The sequence below is a fragment of the Cyprinodon variegatus genome, unplaced genomic scaffold (assembly GCF_000732505.1).
Source record: "Cyprinodon variegatus isolate N-32 unplaced genomic scaffold, C_variegatus-1.0 Scaffold96, whole genome shotgun sequence".
Taxonomy (NCBI): domain Eukaryota; kingdom Metazoa; phylum Chordata; class Actinopteri; order Cyprinodontiformes; family Cyprinodontidae; genus Cyprinodon; species Cyprinodon variegatus.
In genome coordinates this window covers 1367981-1384315 of record NW_015150549.1, presented here as the reverse complement: position 1 = coordinate 1384315, position 16335 = coordinate 1367981, and the positions used below count along the sequence as shown (strand labels likewise).

Sequence of the window (16335 nt, the reverse complement as noted above, 5' to 3'; positions counted from 1 at the left end):
GTTCCAAACCCTACATGTCGCCCTGAACAGTCATCAAAAACAAAGCTGCCAATTAAATTAAGTATGAAAGAGAAAATGGAGGGTGAAGAGAAACAGCCCAAAACTGTATTTTATACAACCATGAAAAAAGGCCCAGAATAAAACCCACTTTAGCTGACTCCACTTAAATGAATAAGTGCAAACAAAAGCCAAAACAAGCCCTGACCACAAATGTCAAAAGTCTGGTATTTGAACAGAAATCCCCTCCCTGTTTCCATATCTGTTTCTGATTGTAGGGAACTCGACCTCCTCCTGAGGCTCCTTTACATTTCTGTTTAATATTCCCTCCCTTTCCTTAGCCTCTTTCCTAACTCCACCCCCCCCCCCTTTTAGCCGCCTACGCCTCCGTTCAGGTCAGGCTGCCACAAGAAGAGGTTGCATGGAGGCTGGGACTATCAAGCACATCGCATACAAGCGAAACAAAAGACAAAAAGAGCAAATGTTCTTGACACCAACATGAAAATGCCAACAATTGGTTTTACAGGCATCGGAACATAAAATGGGTTTCCTGGTAAAAATGTGCAAAAAGCCTGAGGTTTTTTCACAATTTATCTTTTGCAGTAGTATAATCCAAAAATGGAAAAATGTTTAATTGGAGTAAATGTATTCCTTTAAAGTGATTAAAAAATAACTATTGGTTAAAAAGGGCTGGCATCACAGTTATTGTCCTCTTTCAAATGTAAATTAAAAAATAAATAAAAAATGCAGGTGATTTGTTTTCACTTATACTTAATAATAATTACAATCCATGACTTGATGTTAAACATGCATACATCTAACAAGATCCTTGCCATAACAGGCAAGAAAACATACCATTCAACTAAGGATAATAAACACATATTTACTTAAATCAGAAATTTATAAAACAACCATTTCCGAAATGTTTTCAAATCTACGTCAATAATAATGATTATTTGCACCTTATTTTAAAAATGCCACTTAGGAACTTTACTGAACTTTACTAATCACTTATTTGAAAGCTAATCACAGAGTCTGAAGAATATTCAATAAGAAATCTTTGTTATTTAGGCAGAGGGGTGGAAAAAAGGAGCAGTTCAATCGATGCTTTTCATCCATCTTAGCAGGGATGCCATTCTAAAAACTGTGGGGGTGCCATATACCTTCATATGTTGGTTTTAAACTGCATTTATAACGTAAACCGATGTCCATTATCTGAAATACTACAATAATGGAGATTTTTTTTTTTTTTATTAAGCAATTATTTCCAGATTTTAAACTATTGTCTAATTATAAATTTGCCCCGTTTAAAATAACGAACAACATTTGACCCATACGGAAGAAAATTAATATATTTTAGTATAAATAATTTTTCAGAAATCTGCTCAGGTAGTATTTTAAAGTGGAATAAAATCTGTATCTGAAAAACAAACTTAATCACAAAACATTTAATTCTCAGTCCAAATGGTGTTAAATGTTTGGCCCAAATCTGCATAAAGCAAACTGACCGAATCCCTCAGTGATTTATGGATGAGAACTGTTTCAGTAACTGAGGCTACTGATCAGATTAATCTAAACAGTAAAATCTCTTAGCCAACACATGCATGTGTGTCCCCCCCCTCCAGTTTCTGCAGAGTACCGATCTACAGCCAGGTGTTGGCAGGTCCGCCCACCCTGCTTCTCAGGCACATATGTGTCACTGCGTCCATCTGTCTCTCCGCTGTGTCACTGGCTTTCATCATTTCTTTTTTTTTTTTTTTTTCATCATCTGCTATGTCTCAACATATGGGGCTCTGGACTTGATTTGCCCAATACCAGCCCCAAAGCCAAACAATCTGTTGTGGAACACATTCAGAAACGATGAAACGAACAAACATGCACCAGACATTCCAGACGTCCGTATGGTGAAAGTTGTCATGTTTACAGGAGAGAGGCGTCCGAGTCACAAGCACAAAACCCTGAACCTCACTCTGATTTAATGCTTTTCTTCACTCAGGTGGCTTTGCTTTTATTGATGGAGAAACAGGGTTGTTTTAATTAGCTGTTTACACCAGTAGGCTTCTCATTTAATCATTACTAAGGCCAGAAAAGGTAGGTTTGTTTAAAAAAAAGTTGTTTTTTTTTTATCCTTATTTTACCTCAGTGACATCTAATCCATGTAATGGTTTGTCTGTTTTATCAGTTAGGATTTAAAAACAATATATTTTATAGAGTTTCATTTGGATTAGAATATTTTAATGCATTCGCAATATATTAATCTTTAATTAAGAGGGAAGTCTGATTAGAGCACAGGCAAAAAAAAAAAAAAAAGATCTGATCACATTTAAGGCAGAAACCTCCAATAGGACCTACTGATTCACATCTGTCTGTTTTGCTAAAAACTTAACATTCTTTATTAATTCCTTCTTTTTTTTTCCCCCCCTCCGAGTAGAGGGGAGGCTTTAGGTTTCTTTGCTGGTGCAGAAAGAGCTACTCTATGGGCACAAATGGATGGGGGGGTTCAACAAAACCCTGCATAACATTCGAGCATAATCTGCACATGTGCTGAACTTCAAAAACATGTCTAATGTATTCAGAATACGACTGTTAAAGAGTCGGTTGGTTCATCTTCTGGTTTATCATCCGTCATTGTGTTGAAATCATTTGCAGAAATATTCCCTGATGACATAAATCCAAGATCAGCAAAAGAAAATACAAGATGTTGGACTAAATTCAAGGAAATCTGCTCGATATCCAACTATTAATTTCAAACAGATGTACTGAAATAATTCTTCACACTGCATATAAATGATGTCTATGATTTCACTTGCAATATAAGTTTAGACACCTCTGGTTTCATACTTTAAAAAGCCCATTCCCTGTTGCTATTATCAATAACTGTAAGCAATTAAAGCTTGCAGAGAGAGGACTTGTTTCCTAGCAACTTCAAACCCCTCTGCAGCAGGATCGCTCTGTCTTCGCTACAATTTTGCATTTTCTGCTTAATAAATCCCCTCTGTTCTAGTCAACAGAATCAAGCAGCCATATGTACCGCTGCATGCACCTCATTAAAAAAAAACAAAGCCTTTGTCTCTGGTCAAACATCTGTTATTTATGTTGGATATACTATAAACCTTAATGATCAAGATATGCTGCAGACATCAGCTAAACCACATTCTTTTTCTTTGTCAAGTCAACTTGAGGGTTCATTAATCATAAAATCATTATTTTACCACAGGATAATCCTAATTTGGATCTAATCTGATCTTTTTAGGTTTCTATTTGACTTAATGTTGTTGATAGTACTGTATTAAGGCTCAGACTTTTTACATTCTCAGACCTTTTCATGGAATGTTTTATGGATTGTTATGGTGCTTTTTATGTCCTCATGCTGTTGTAAAGTGTTAATTGCAATAGATGGAAATTGATATCTTTGTTTAAATATAGTTGAGAAGCTATGGATGTATTTCCAAAAGAGAGGAACCAAGGAGACCAACAGTGAATGCTATGTAGAAATAATCATTTGAATGTTTTTCTTTTATAAAAAAAAAAAAAACTCTTTATGTGTGTCAAAATATAATGCAGTTTGCTTTAAGCGTAATGAATATTTTATTACATATTCACTAATAAAGGGGAAGAAGAATTGTAGGTTTTTGCACATTAGCCAGACTGCTGCAGCTTTAGCTTTGAGACACTCTGTTCTATTTACATATAATACATATAATCGTAAAGGAAAATTGTTTGTAAAAGTAGAACAGCAAGTCTGCTACTATTAATAGGGGTGAACAAAAATAATCCACCCTCTGATTATGAATGCACATAGTGTACTTTATCTGGAAAATGCTTTGATGATTGAGAAGGGGGAGAATGGTTATTACTTTTTATGAACACAGAACAAGAATCCTTGGTTTCTTTTCGGTTTGGTAGACAAACAAAGTCATCGCTCTGCAGGCTCATGCATTCCTTTAGCTAACAGAGGGTTTTTAAGTGAGTTCACAACATCCTCCCTATGCTGATGAAGGTTCTCAGTCATCCAGGTCATAGTCATTCCGTAGAAATTCAAAAAAATATCCACTGGACTTGGTTTCCAAGATTTGAAGACGTTTCGCCACCTCTCCAGGAAGCTTTCTCAATTCAAATGTCCTCCCTAACATGTTTTTTTTTGTTTGGTAGATAAAGCCATAGCTCAGCCCATGCATTCCTTCAGCTCTCAGAGACAGTTTTATGGGATTCTTTGGAAATAAAACCGTTTCTGCTAGGAATTGAATTCATAACATCCCTAGAGTCTAATTCATGCTTACAGACTTTTTATTTGGGTGACCTTTATGACTTCTTTCAAAATATTCACTTTATTGAAAGCTCTGACTTGTATGTTATTCATTTGATCAGAACTTCAGTTTAGTCATTATCAATCTATAATTGGTGCGCAGAAATGAACCATGGGCATTTAAACTGTTGACTCAACTGAACTGAACCCTATTTTAAGCAGTCGATGTAATGTACTTAGGCTATCGTAGGCAATGGTTTTAAATATCAAATGACAAGTGTCTGGTGTGGTTTATGGTGCTGACATGCAGGCATGAATTTTCCACTGGTAAACTTCTGAGGAACGAAATGCGTGCGCCCTGTTGTACAGATATAACCGCTCTGTAAAAACGTTGAGTTGAGTAATGGTGTTCAAGGCTCCGCAAGACATTAAGAGATGTTTAAATCCATCCACTTCCATTAAACTTCAGCCTCAGCGCTGTTCATTTCTTTACCAATTTAAGGTTTGATTATGATAAAACAGGACAGCAACTGGCGAGGGTTGCGATTAGACTGTCCACACGCATAAAAGTCCCACTGCTTTTAACATCTGCTGAGTGGCCACAATTTGTAGAAATGTCCTTGAGTGAGACAGCTTAAAAAAATAAAATACTGCAAGCCCAGTGAGGCGTCACAGACCGGCCTGAAACATAACTTCATCCCCGCTGAATCCGTCACTGCTTTATAGATTTTCTTTTGCAGGAATGACGTACTGCTCCCTTCATCTGGACGGGTTTCATTTCATCACTGTGATGACTCAACTTCAAATTGAAAAATCAAACCCTAACCCCTCTTCCTTCCTATCACACATCGAGTAAGTGAGCAGCTGTGCAACATGTCTTTACTTTACAAGCTGCTTCATGATCTCTTGTTTTGATCTACAGGAGAGAAAGAAAGTCTTCATCATCCATGTTTTATCTGCAGAGTGCAGATTGTGCTACAGATGGGGTACCTACACTGCTCCTCATGCATGGTATTAGTATAAAGGTGTAAATCAGAGAAACACTAGATAAATAAAGGACTCTTTTGCACATATTCTTCTTCTGCAGTATCAGTTTTTCAGAGGATGAGTTTGGATGTACTTCTTTACTGGATTTAAAGAGACAAGAGGTTTCTGAGTTCTCTGAATAGTATCCTGTTGATACCCACTGGCGTTCGTTTCCAAGTTTGAAGATGTTTCGCTTCCCATCCTGGAAGCTTTTTCCAATTCAAAATGTCAGAAATAGCGTTGAGTTCAAGGCTTTATAGGGTGGACCAAAAGCAAAGCCTTGTTTTGGCTTAGAAAACATGCAAATTGAACCAGACAAATAGGTCTTAGGAATGAGGAGGTATTGAGATCTTTTGTTAGCCCGCAATACCAGATACTGAGAGGAGTTGTTAGGGGGCATTGCTGGCCTGGCTGACAAGGCGAGATGTTTATGTCCCCCTGCATGGAGATGGGGTTGAGATGATAGAGGGAAGGAATCAACTGAATTGTTGCATTGTAGGTTTTTGAAAGCTGAAATCTGAGTGCACCTGTTTAAAGTTGGTTTTCCTCTCTTGACATAAATGGCTTCCTCACACCCCTTTCAATCCACCTGTCTTCTTTGTCCAAAATGTGAACATTCTGGTCCTCAAAAGAATGTCCTTTGTCCATAAGGTGTAGATGTACCGCAGAGTCTTGTCCGAAGGAGGTAGCTCTGCTGTGTTGGGCCATGTGTCTGTGGAGAGATTGTTTGGTTTCTCCGACAGAAAGATCGGATCAGAGCATTCCTCACTGCATTGAACTGCATACACTGATTAGTAGTGTGTTGAACTACCCGTTTGAAGTCTCTATGGATGACCTCAGGCATGTAGGGATCTCAGGAACTCATCAAGAAGATTGATGCTATGGTGACAAGGGGAGAAGCTAGCCAAGTCTAGAAATTCAGGTTTTTCTTTACCAGAAACACCCTTGTACAGATAGACTGACAGGGCTGTTGCATTCAGAGCCACAAAGGCATGCAGTTATACGAACAAAAGCACTGTTCACCAGATGTGTATTGGAGTGGGAGCAGCATGTTGACTTAACGTCAACAGGCAGAATGTGAGCACATTCACTCATCCCTTGTCCTTGAAAAGACTTAACAGGAGAAATAAAGTTTAGCTTATTTTATTGACAAGAAAAAATGCATTCTTCTTTTTGCTTTTTCAAAGAAACTTATTTTTCATCCTTACAATTAATTTTTCAGGGACACACAGCTGCTAGGGCAAGACTCACAGAAAGCTGCAGATATAATCCCTAAAATATGTTTCAAATGCTTATAATGAGTATGTTAGGTAGAGTTAAATACTCAGGAAATGATTCTTTACTAACATTCTAATTGTTTTTTCTTTTACTGCACTTTTAGGAAGTACAGAATTTTAACCACAAACAAGGCAAAGCTTCCTGCAGTCATGGATGAGGACATAAAATCAATAAAATTACTCAGATCTGTTTCGGTACCGTCCTGATCCATCAACAAACTATAGCAAAAAGTGAAATTTATAACACAAATTAAAAGCATCTTGCCAACCATTTGATATTAAATCCTATTTGGAGCTAATTTGCTAATTTCTCTGCAGCCTTTCTGGAATTAGCTGGTTGATACAAACAGCTTACATTAACAGCTGTTGCTTCTGGCCATCGTGGTATTGAAGCAGCAGAACAGCCAACATACAGGAAAAAAAAAAAAAAACATTACTGGCCTTCTGGTTAATCTCTTTTTCTCCACCCTGAGCTCCTTTGCTGCAAAGTCTTTACTGCAAAAACTAGAGTAAACAGTTTGCTTCAAATCGAATCACAACTTAAATTCCAAACTTTTGCAACTCAATCGCTTAATATGAAGCCAAACCTCCCAGAGATTTTCTATTAGAAAAGGATTGAAGCAACCATTTAATGCATAAACCCAGACGAGTCGCACATAACCTGAGTGGAGCTGCTCAATAAAAAAAAAATAAAAAAAAAACTTTAAAATTTCCTTTTAGTTGCTCTTTCCCTTGATTTTTTTAAAAAGCTTTGTAGCAATATAAATACCCTCACCGTGATTTCCTCACACTTGACAAGGACTATATCAGACCACACAGATTGTGATAGAAAGCATGGTTTGTAAGTGAAATCCTGATATCTGGTGGCACACCAGTGTGCCACCAATAATCTTCCTGAATTAAACATTAAATATCGACGTGTCAATGGAAAAATAGGGCAGTCAGAAAAAATAACCCAAAACATGACACCAACTACTTTATTGATTTCTGCACAGCTTTACTTTTCTGTTTGGGTCTCTTTTATTGTTATGTTTTCATCCAGTAAGATGATTGGTGCTGCACCACCTTCTAATTCAATTTCATATGTAAATATCAAGTCTTTGTAAAAATAAGAAAACAACCAATACAAAATTCATAAAGTTGTAAGTAATAAGCTAATGTTCATATAAATACTCATCGATAGCCCATTGGTTGGTTCTGGAAGTAGAAGAGTTAATTACATTTAAATAACATTTAAATAATTTATGCATCATTATTACCAACCTGTAATGGATTTGTATTAAACTAAAAGAAATGCATCCAAGTAAATGCTCTCAATGGATGTGTTTTTAGAGAAAAATGGGAAATAAAATAATCTTTTTCCTGCTCATTGATGAGAGCCTGTTGAGAGTAAATTGGCTAATTCTGCTCTCTTGCTGATTGGTGCATTTCTAACACTAAATATAAAGGGGCTAATTTTAACTCTGTTGATTGATGAAAGATGATAAGGATACCAAAGAGCGTAAAGGCAATGAGGACATAAAAAAAACAGAAATGACAGAAAAAGGAAATGCTTGGAGGAGCCAAAGGCAGACACTCAAATATTGGCAGCAACGCATTAAGACTCATTCAGGGGACTTGTAGCATTCAGATACATTTAACCACTGCTTAATGATGTGAACATCCTCGCTTTTTACCATCATTCATCTTTTCCAAGTTTCCAAGGAAAACTCCCCAATCCCAGCTGCTAAACAGACAGATTTGGAAAAACTAAGAATGGACTTCCTGCAACATTTCTTGATTGTTTCCAGAAGGGATAAAAAAGATTTTTCTAAAATCTGTCTGTAAGCTCTGGTAACACACTCCCACTCAGTACAACTATTCATTTGGTATTTCATTTTATTTCCTTTTCATCACACAGTTTTTCCTTCATAACCTCCTTCACTGGCATTGATTTTGTTCCTAAATTTAGAGCCCAAACAACACAAAGACAGAGCACATACAGTATTTACAACCACACAGACAAGGCTAAGGTGCATGAACATGAATGTTAGCGGAGACTTGTGACACTCATTTGGCTGTAGGTACTCCCAACAGACCTTGAAAGGCTGTTATGTTTTCTGAACATGCATCTGGCTCTGGAACAAGGTAACCCAAAATGATAGGAAGACATCAGAGGATGAAGGTCAAAAACAGAGCATCTGCCAGTCCAGAAACTTCAGTGAAAACAGACTGGAACACACAAAAAATGCTGGCTGCCTCCCTACCTTATTTTCTTTTTTCTTAGGCTTCTGCTGTATTGCAGAGCGCAAGTGTGTCCAGTGGCAGATGAAATCAAAGGAAGTGGCCAAGCAATCTTTTCCCCATCGGAGAGGGAAGGGGAAAGCAATGATTTTGTATTTTTTTCATCCAGTGGTTTCACCCCCTCGGTGCTCTAATTTACTTGTAAACCAAAATTTGATATTGTCTAACGTTCCCTTTATGCCCCAAAATAACTTTTTGAGATTAGAAATCCCTGCAACTTCATTGTTGTCTGTGGTTATTTTTGTCCGTCATAACAAGCCCACCTCCAGAGCTCAGTACGAAGGCTGCGCATAGGGCACCGTTTTAAGGTATTTTTTTTACAAACTTGATCTTCTAGATCTCATTCACTCAGGATTTTGTGTTTATAAGGGTTGCCTAGGAGGTAGTGATACCTTTGAGGGTTGTCCAACATGTACTTTGGGGCGTACATGTGCTCTTTGGGGTCCGCAGGAGGATACTCCTGCACAGAGCCGTCAAACCAGCCCCCTGTCCGGATCAGTTCCCGTATATAGTTGAGGTCGCGTTTGTCTTCATAGTCCCCCCATCTAGGGAAATCTCCATTCTGTGCTGAGACCAGCTTGAAGTAAATCCCCTCGGGCGTAAAACACCAGGAGCAATGCCAGCCTGCGAAGTGAACAGGGCTGCCCAAGGACCACTGCACCAGAATGTGGCCCGTGTCATTTTCATACTTGCGAAACCCGGGCATGGTGTAGTATTCGCGGCGTCGCAGCTTGATGCCGTCTTCATCGTAGACGTCGTGGAGCATCTTCAGCGTGCAGCCAGAGACCACCTCTAGAGTCCCAAACTGCTTCCAGAAAAAGCCATATAAAGACTGGAGAGAAACAGAATGAAACCAAACTTACAAATAAACCTACAAATAGGGTTAACATCATTTCACACAACTCTGTTGCTGTACTTCCTGTACCTTTCGCATGTGTATGGCAAAGGGTTCTGTCCAGCCATCGAACAGCTTGAGGAAAAGAATGCCCTCCTGAGCTGGGATTTCATCTGCGTCATTGATAAGGAACACATCATCGGATCTGGAACCTTTTAATCTTGACAAGCCGTTGCGTGTCAGGAACGTCCGCAGATAGTCATCAGCTATCCAGCCATCCTGTCGTCCACCGTCTGGGAAGTGGTCGAGGAACACGTAGAGGATTTTGTGACGGATGTAATCATATGTACCATTAAGAAGGAGACGCAGGAAACTAGGGAGACAGATATAAGAAAATGATCAAGGCTAATGTCACGATTACCAAACTTTTATCCGTTTTCCTTTTTTTATCCAGAACCACTCATTAGGCAAGTTGCCAGAACTCATAAACTAACAGATCCTTTGTGTTTTCAACTTAGATTTGATGTGATAGATCCACACAAAGTAGAGCATGACTGTAAAGGAAATACAAACACATGGTTTTAAAAACTCTTTACTTGTGTATTTCTATTCACCTACTGTATACCTTTAAAACCAACCCAGTGACAGCTGTTGGTGTCTTGTATCAGCAGGGTTGTTCCGTAATTTTCATTTTGAATTTAAAACAAAGAAGCATATTTTAACATTTTATTGTGCGAGCTGTAATAATTTCAGATGGAATTAACAAAATCAACAAACAGGAACATGCTACGTTTCTGAATAAAAAAAGATTAATGGGATCAAATATGTAACCAATCCCCCTTATTTACTGGTAAGTCGATCATCTGATTGCATCCTTATGCTAAACATACTATAAGTAGCTTGGGCAGTGAGGACTACTAATCTGGGCTTCTTTTAGCTTAACCTTTAGCTAAAACATACTTGATACAACTTTTACACACAGACCACACACGGGGAATTTATGTCCGAGGCTATGTCCAAACTGCAGGTCTTGATGCTCAATGTTGATATAATTCTAATTTCCAAAAAAAAAAAAGAAAGAAAAAAACAAAAACAAAAAAAAAAAATATTTTTCTGCCATCATTAATTTCACATCACTTATGAAATGTACCTTTATCTCACTCCAAAGTCGGCAGTTTGCGGCTCCAAACTGACTGGCATTTGCAAAAGAACAGTAGCAATAATGCCACAAACATTTTGGTGCAGGAAACATAAAAATACCATAACATTTATTCCGTGTCAAACTGAAACCATTTAATGTTTCCGCTGAGGCCGAAAAGCACAGATAAAAGGAAAATAAAACTTTGTACTTTGACATTTTACTGAGCTTTGGCTGCCAACACAGCCCAGAGGTCTGAGAGGATACAGAGACGCAGCCAGGAATGGTGGGACAGGATGTCTACACAGAGAATGGGATTGTTCTGAATGTTAGGATGACGTGGGCCACTTTTAACTTTGGAGATCAGATCCGCTCCTATCAACTCCCAAGGCAGGACATACTTGGGGCAGATTACAACCGCCTGATGAACCTGTTTGGTATTGCAATGTCCTCTTTGTGCAGGATTGTACATGTTTTTGGAAAGGGTGTGCTGAATGGTGTCTATATGAGCCTTCCAATGTGCCCTGAATAAAGCTTTCACCAACATCCTGCTGTCCCTCCAGTGAAGACTTTCAGCTGTCACCAGCTGCCATCAATTCCCGCCAGTGCAAACTTGGGACAAATGTTCTCCAACCAAACTTTGTGTCCATCTTTGCACATTTCTAACTGGAAAGAAACAATTGGAATCCACCTGTCTTTTTCCTTCTGCTTCAATGCCATATTCCACTTAATGGCAGTAAATAATGGAAAAGTTTAATACAGTAAACAATTTTTGCATGATGCTGTGTATATTTTCTTTCTAAAATAGTTTTTTAAAGTGTAATTGCAAGTTTATGGTCCTACGAAATGTACTGTGTCTGGACATTATCAATCAATTATGGAGTGGAGTGCTGTCATGAGCTGAGCCAGGAGAGTGTTGAGGGGCTAACGGTTCAGGTATAGATTGGCAGTCTGTGGGAGCTCCTTCACCTAACCACCAGGCCACCATCCCCCAAAGGCTACTGCTTATAAGGAGTTTCTTTGTTTATAGCTAAACACAACCTGGTTCTCCTAAAGCTGAAATAACTGGTCGATCACTTTTGACTTTAATCTAAAAAGGCATAACGTGAGACATGCAAACCTAATCTGCTAAGCACTCGTTTGACATACAACACCTCTCTGCCTAGGCGGCCCCACTTCACACACACCAAAACTTACCGAGTGGACAACTCTATTAACCTGTTGAAATGCATAGCAAAAAGTGCAGTGTTGCTGTTTTCATGCTGTGCCACATCCTGTGATTGAAAACACCAATCTCCCTCCTCAAAGCAGAACTCAGTCAGTCATGCTGCTCCTCATAATCTTCTGTAAAATTGCTTTCAATATCCTTCACATTGTTGTAAAACAAACCTAAAATAAATGAATATTCTCCACATCAGGTCTCAACGAGCATAATGAATGACATTGTAGAAAGATGCGAGACATCGTCACTCAAGGCCACAGTGTCGTAGTTAGGCAATTTGTTTTTATATGTCTGAATGGGAGAAGAGAACATGAGCAGAGCCTCTCTGATGACCTTAATCTATAAAAGCAGGATAAAACATGCATTCAGGACCAACGGGCGCGTTTGGATAACTAAAGCTGCAAAACAAATTAGTGCACAAATCTTAATTGTGATCAGTGGAAACTCTTTAGTGTTGCTTTAAAGTGACTGGATACATTTATTTATGACCTGACCGATCTGAACAGCCGATGCCTTTTTGAGACATAAATAAAACAAAATAAATAAATAATAAATCCTGAACAGATGGTCCTTCTGAAGATGAATGAACTGATTTTGAAGAGAAATTCCTGCCGTCAGTCAGATTTATTGATCCAACAACATACTTTTCATGCCATATAACTCCTGCTTAATTAATAAAATAGAATTGCTTTTTATTGTCTTTTTAAATTATCCTAATTTAACCAAACAATGGATTCCAACTCCTTACTGTTTATTCAATAAAAATGAGACTCAAATGGAAAGCTGTAACTTTAACCAGCATCCATTTGCTGCTGATTAAATAAATGCATCTATTTAAGGCATAGGTGTGCGGGGGAGTGTTGGCCTAGTGGTTAGAGCAGTGCACTTGTGAACTTTGTAGGTTCCAAGCACCCAGTGCGATCCCCACAGCCGGCAGCTCCCTGAGCAAGACCCTTAGCTCACTGTTCCCCAAGGAGATGGGTTAAATACAGAGGTAAATTTCTCCAGTGTGAAATAAGTAAAGTTCAATAATAATAATCATTATTATTATAATTTGTTTTATTTTCTGGCAGGGCCTCTATAAAGGCAGAGGGGTTGGAAATTTGTCGGTCGGGAGAACACATATGTGTGTCAACACTATGCTGAGATACAAAGACCTCTGTAAGGTTCTTAGACAAAGAACTTCTGACGTCTATAAATCTGGGAATGTTTAGGAGGCCATTTCCAGATTATCTAAAGTCCATTTGACAACACTGACAAAAATGACATAAAAGAGGAGAACGATAAGGAATCTTAACAGGAGTGGACTTCCAGCAGATTGCAATGAGCTTCCTCTGTGAACACAGGCTTAGTCAATATTAGGTGAAACAGCCCAAATAAAAATGAAAATTACTTAAACCAACTGTAAAGTATGACAGTGGAAGGGTAAAGTATCTTGGTTCCACATAGTCAATAATTTGACCATAAAAGTTATATTTAGCTCCAAATGTGAAACTTTCTGGTGAAGCTTGGTTGAATCTTCCAAAAAGGCTGATCATTTCTGTCATTGAGGCCCTGGTTCGCAGCGGCTACAATGCAGCTTCCCGCCATCAGTGCATGAAATGATGAATGACCGAATGTAATGTAAAGCACGCCTTGGAATTGATAAAGCGCTATGCAAGTACATGCCATTTACATTTTACAGGATCAGAAACACAGAAGGAAATCTGAGACAGAAAAAAAAGATAACGATTGTGTTGCAATGGCCCTGTTCAAGTGCACAACCTGGAAACCAATGCAGTTGTTCAAAATTCCACAGTGATGTTGGAAACTGATAAATTCATAGAGAGGCAGTCACTGGTAAAGATCTAAATACAGGCTGTAGGGGTATTTGTTATAACTAGTTAAAATATTTTTTATTGTTGCTTTAGATGAATAATAAAGGGTCATACATAGTTTTTTTTATTTTTTTAAAGAAGTGAGGTTAGAGATTAATCATTTTATGTTATTAGAGGAAAACAGATTTACTTTTTCCCTATATATAAAACCCTAGCAATTAAGAGTTTATACTTTCATTTTCCATCAACTGTATGTATGTAAATCTCATCCATTCATCCATTTTCTAACACGCTTAGTCCCAAGGGGTGCTGGTGCCTATCTCCAGCTGTCTATGGGTGAGAGGCCGGGTACACCCTGGATAGGTCGCCAGTCCATCGCAGGGCAAAAGAGACACAAACAAGACAAACAACCATTCACGCACTAACTCACACCTAAGGAGAGTTTAGAGAAGCCTAACAGTCATGTTTTTGGACAGTTATGCTCAGGGAGAACATGCAAACTCCAGGCCAGGAATCGAACCCAGTACCTCCTTGCTGCAAGGCAACAGTGCTACCCACTGCACCACTGAGCAGCTTTGTATGTAAATCCCTTAAAAAAAAAAACAAAAAAAAAACAAAAAAAAAATAAGGATTGTGTCATACCTCAACGGCCGCTTCTCTCCATAGGCAGTAAAGTTAGATTCGCACACCAGGAACAAATCTACGGCCTGTGAGAGCTCATGAAAGCGTGCGTGCAACAGGTCGAACTCGTGGTTGATGTTGATGGCATTGATCACTCTCCGAGGGGTCTCTCTGGGCTTCAGCCGCTCCTTCGTTGGCAGATTGGAGTGGTACACCATGGTGGGAACCCCACAGTAAGGTCCGTGCCATCCTGGCCGACAAACACACTTCACCAGCTGCTTCCCGCTGCCCAATGGTTGCCCTTTACCCTTTGAGCTCTTTCCAGCTTGCTGCTGAAGTCCCAATGTTTTCCGCAGTGCAGCTTTGCCTACTTCCAAAACGTCATTCGCTGCACCCGCTCCCATTTTCACAGAGGATTCCTTGATGGCAGCCATCTCCGTCCCCTGTTTGAAACAAAAGGCTCCGCGGCTCGTACGGACAAAATAAGAGGTTCTGTCATCTTGAAGCTGGTAAGTCCGGGTATGAAGATCTCCCATGGAGTTCACAGGGTCCAGCAATGGACCTTTCCCTATTTGTACCGACTGTTTTTTTAAGTTGGATTCAATATAATTGACATGGTGGTCATCACGTTGTCTCTAGAAAGGAAGATGAGATAATATTTAAGGCATAAACTTATGTGAATACTATTCAGTTTAGTTAAAACTTACAGCTACTAAGAACATTGGCTAAATTGATTAATGTCTAAATTTGTTAAATGATTGCTGGGTGTTTCAGACACTATTCTTGTCTATGACATTTTTCATGCATTTCTACAGTTACTTATAGTTGTACTACAGCAGACTATCGTGGTAAAACCTCTTTTGGCGATTCTCCCAGCTGGTTCTCCTCTGGTTTTTCCCAGGGACGGGGAGGCTGTGGCTCCTTCATCGCTCTCACCTCAATTTTCAGGCCAGCGACACCAGGTTCTCCATTCTTAGCATCAAGTTCTCCTGGATCTATCACTCCCCCTCCTCCAGCCCCCAAAGACTCCACCCCTCCTCCATGTTTCACCACCCCTTGGCGGAGAGCAGGCAGCGGGGGAGCCTCTTCTGGAGAGGCAGGACTGAGCGGGGTGGCAGCGATGCCCTTCTCCCTCCAGAAAAAGCCTGAAACCATGATGAAGGACTTGATGTTGGGGTAGGGCGCTGAGAGCTCACGCAGCAGGGAGACGTAATGGAGGGCCTTGTAGTAATGGAGGAAGGAGATGACGCAGAGACCCACCGTGCACAGCAAGAACACTCTGTGCCGCCGCATTTTCATCCTAAAAGAAAAGAATGAGAAACAGAGAAACATAAAAAAGTGAGTATAAAGTGAGAAGATTATAGAGTATGAAGGTCCAAAAGGTTTTTACACATGTTGTCTCATTACAACTGAGACAAATTAAGTGTATTTGACTGGAATTATATATGACTGACTGAAATAAAGTACCACATATATGTAAAGAATTAAGAGGAAAAAACATTTTTTCCAACCACATCTCTAAAAACTCAGAGAAACATACCATAAAACTGTAATCAGTCTTTGGTCCTGTGATTGTGAAATAGATTTGAATGATTATAAATCGCTCAAATCTATTTCACCTCTGATTATAAATTATCCTGTGCATTTTTTACTCATCATCACGATGTCCCAACACTCTCACCTCAGCTTTAGCTTCCCCGTCTTAAATTTAGATGTGGACATAGAATGATCATCAAATTTCAAAACATATTATCAGAAAGGAGATTTTGAAAGCACGGCTAAATTTATGTTAATCCCATCAAATATCCCATCAAATATCACATTGTAGCAGTTCTTTAACTTTCTAATTCTGACCAAAGTAATGCGGTTGTTT

General features: G+C 39.0%; 1 protein-coding gene across 6 annotated transcripts in view; it reads right to left on the bottom strand.

The window, feature by feature from the left end:
* Nucleotides 1-1742: 1742 nt before the first annotated feature.
* mgat3 (mannosyl (beta-1,4-)-glycoprotein beta-1,4-N-acetylglucosaminyltransferase) overlaps nt 1743-16335 on the bottom strand; it is a 75227-nt gene continuing 60634 nt past the window's right edge. For 5 of the 6 annotated variants that reach the window (XM_015374035.1, XM_015374033.1, XM_015374032.1 and 2 more), the window contains 4 exons: nt 15318-15762; nt 14484-15097; nt 9755-10037; nt 1743-9661 (listed from right to left, as the gene is read on the bottom strand). In XM_015374035.1, coding sequence (XP_015229521.1) covers nt 9170-9661; nt 9755-10037; nt 14484-15097; nt 15318-15761 — 1833 coding nt within the window. In that variant the 5' untranslated portion in view covers nt 15762 and the 3' untranslated portion in view covers nt 1743-9169. The remainder of the gene's footprint in view (nt 9662-9754; nt 10038-14483; nt 15098-15317; nt 15763-16335) is intronic. The other variant, XM_015374037.1, reaches the window with a different exon arrangement.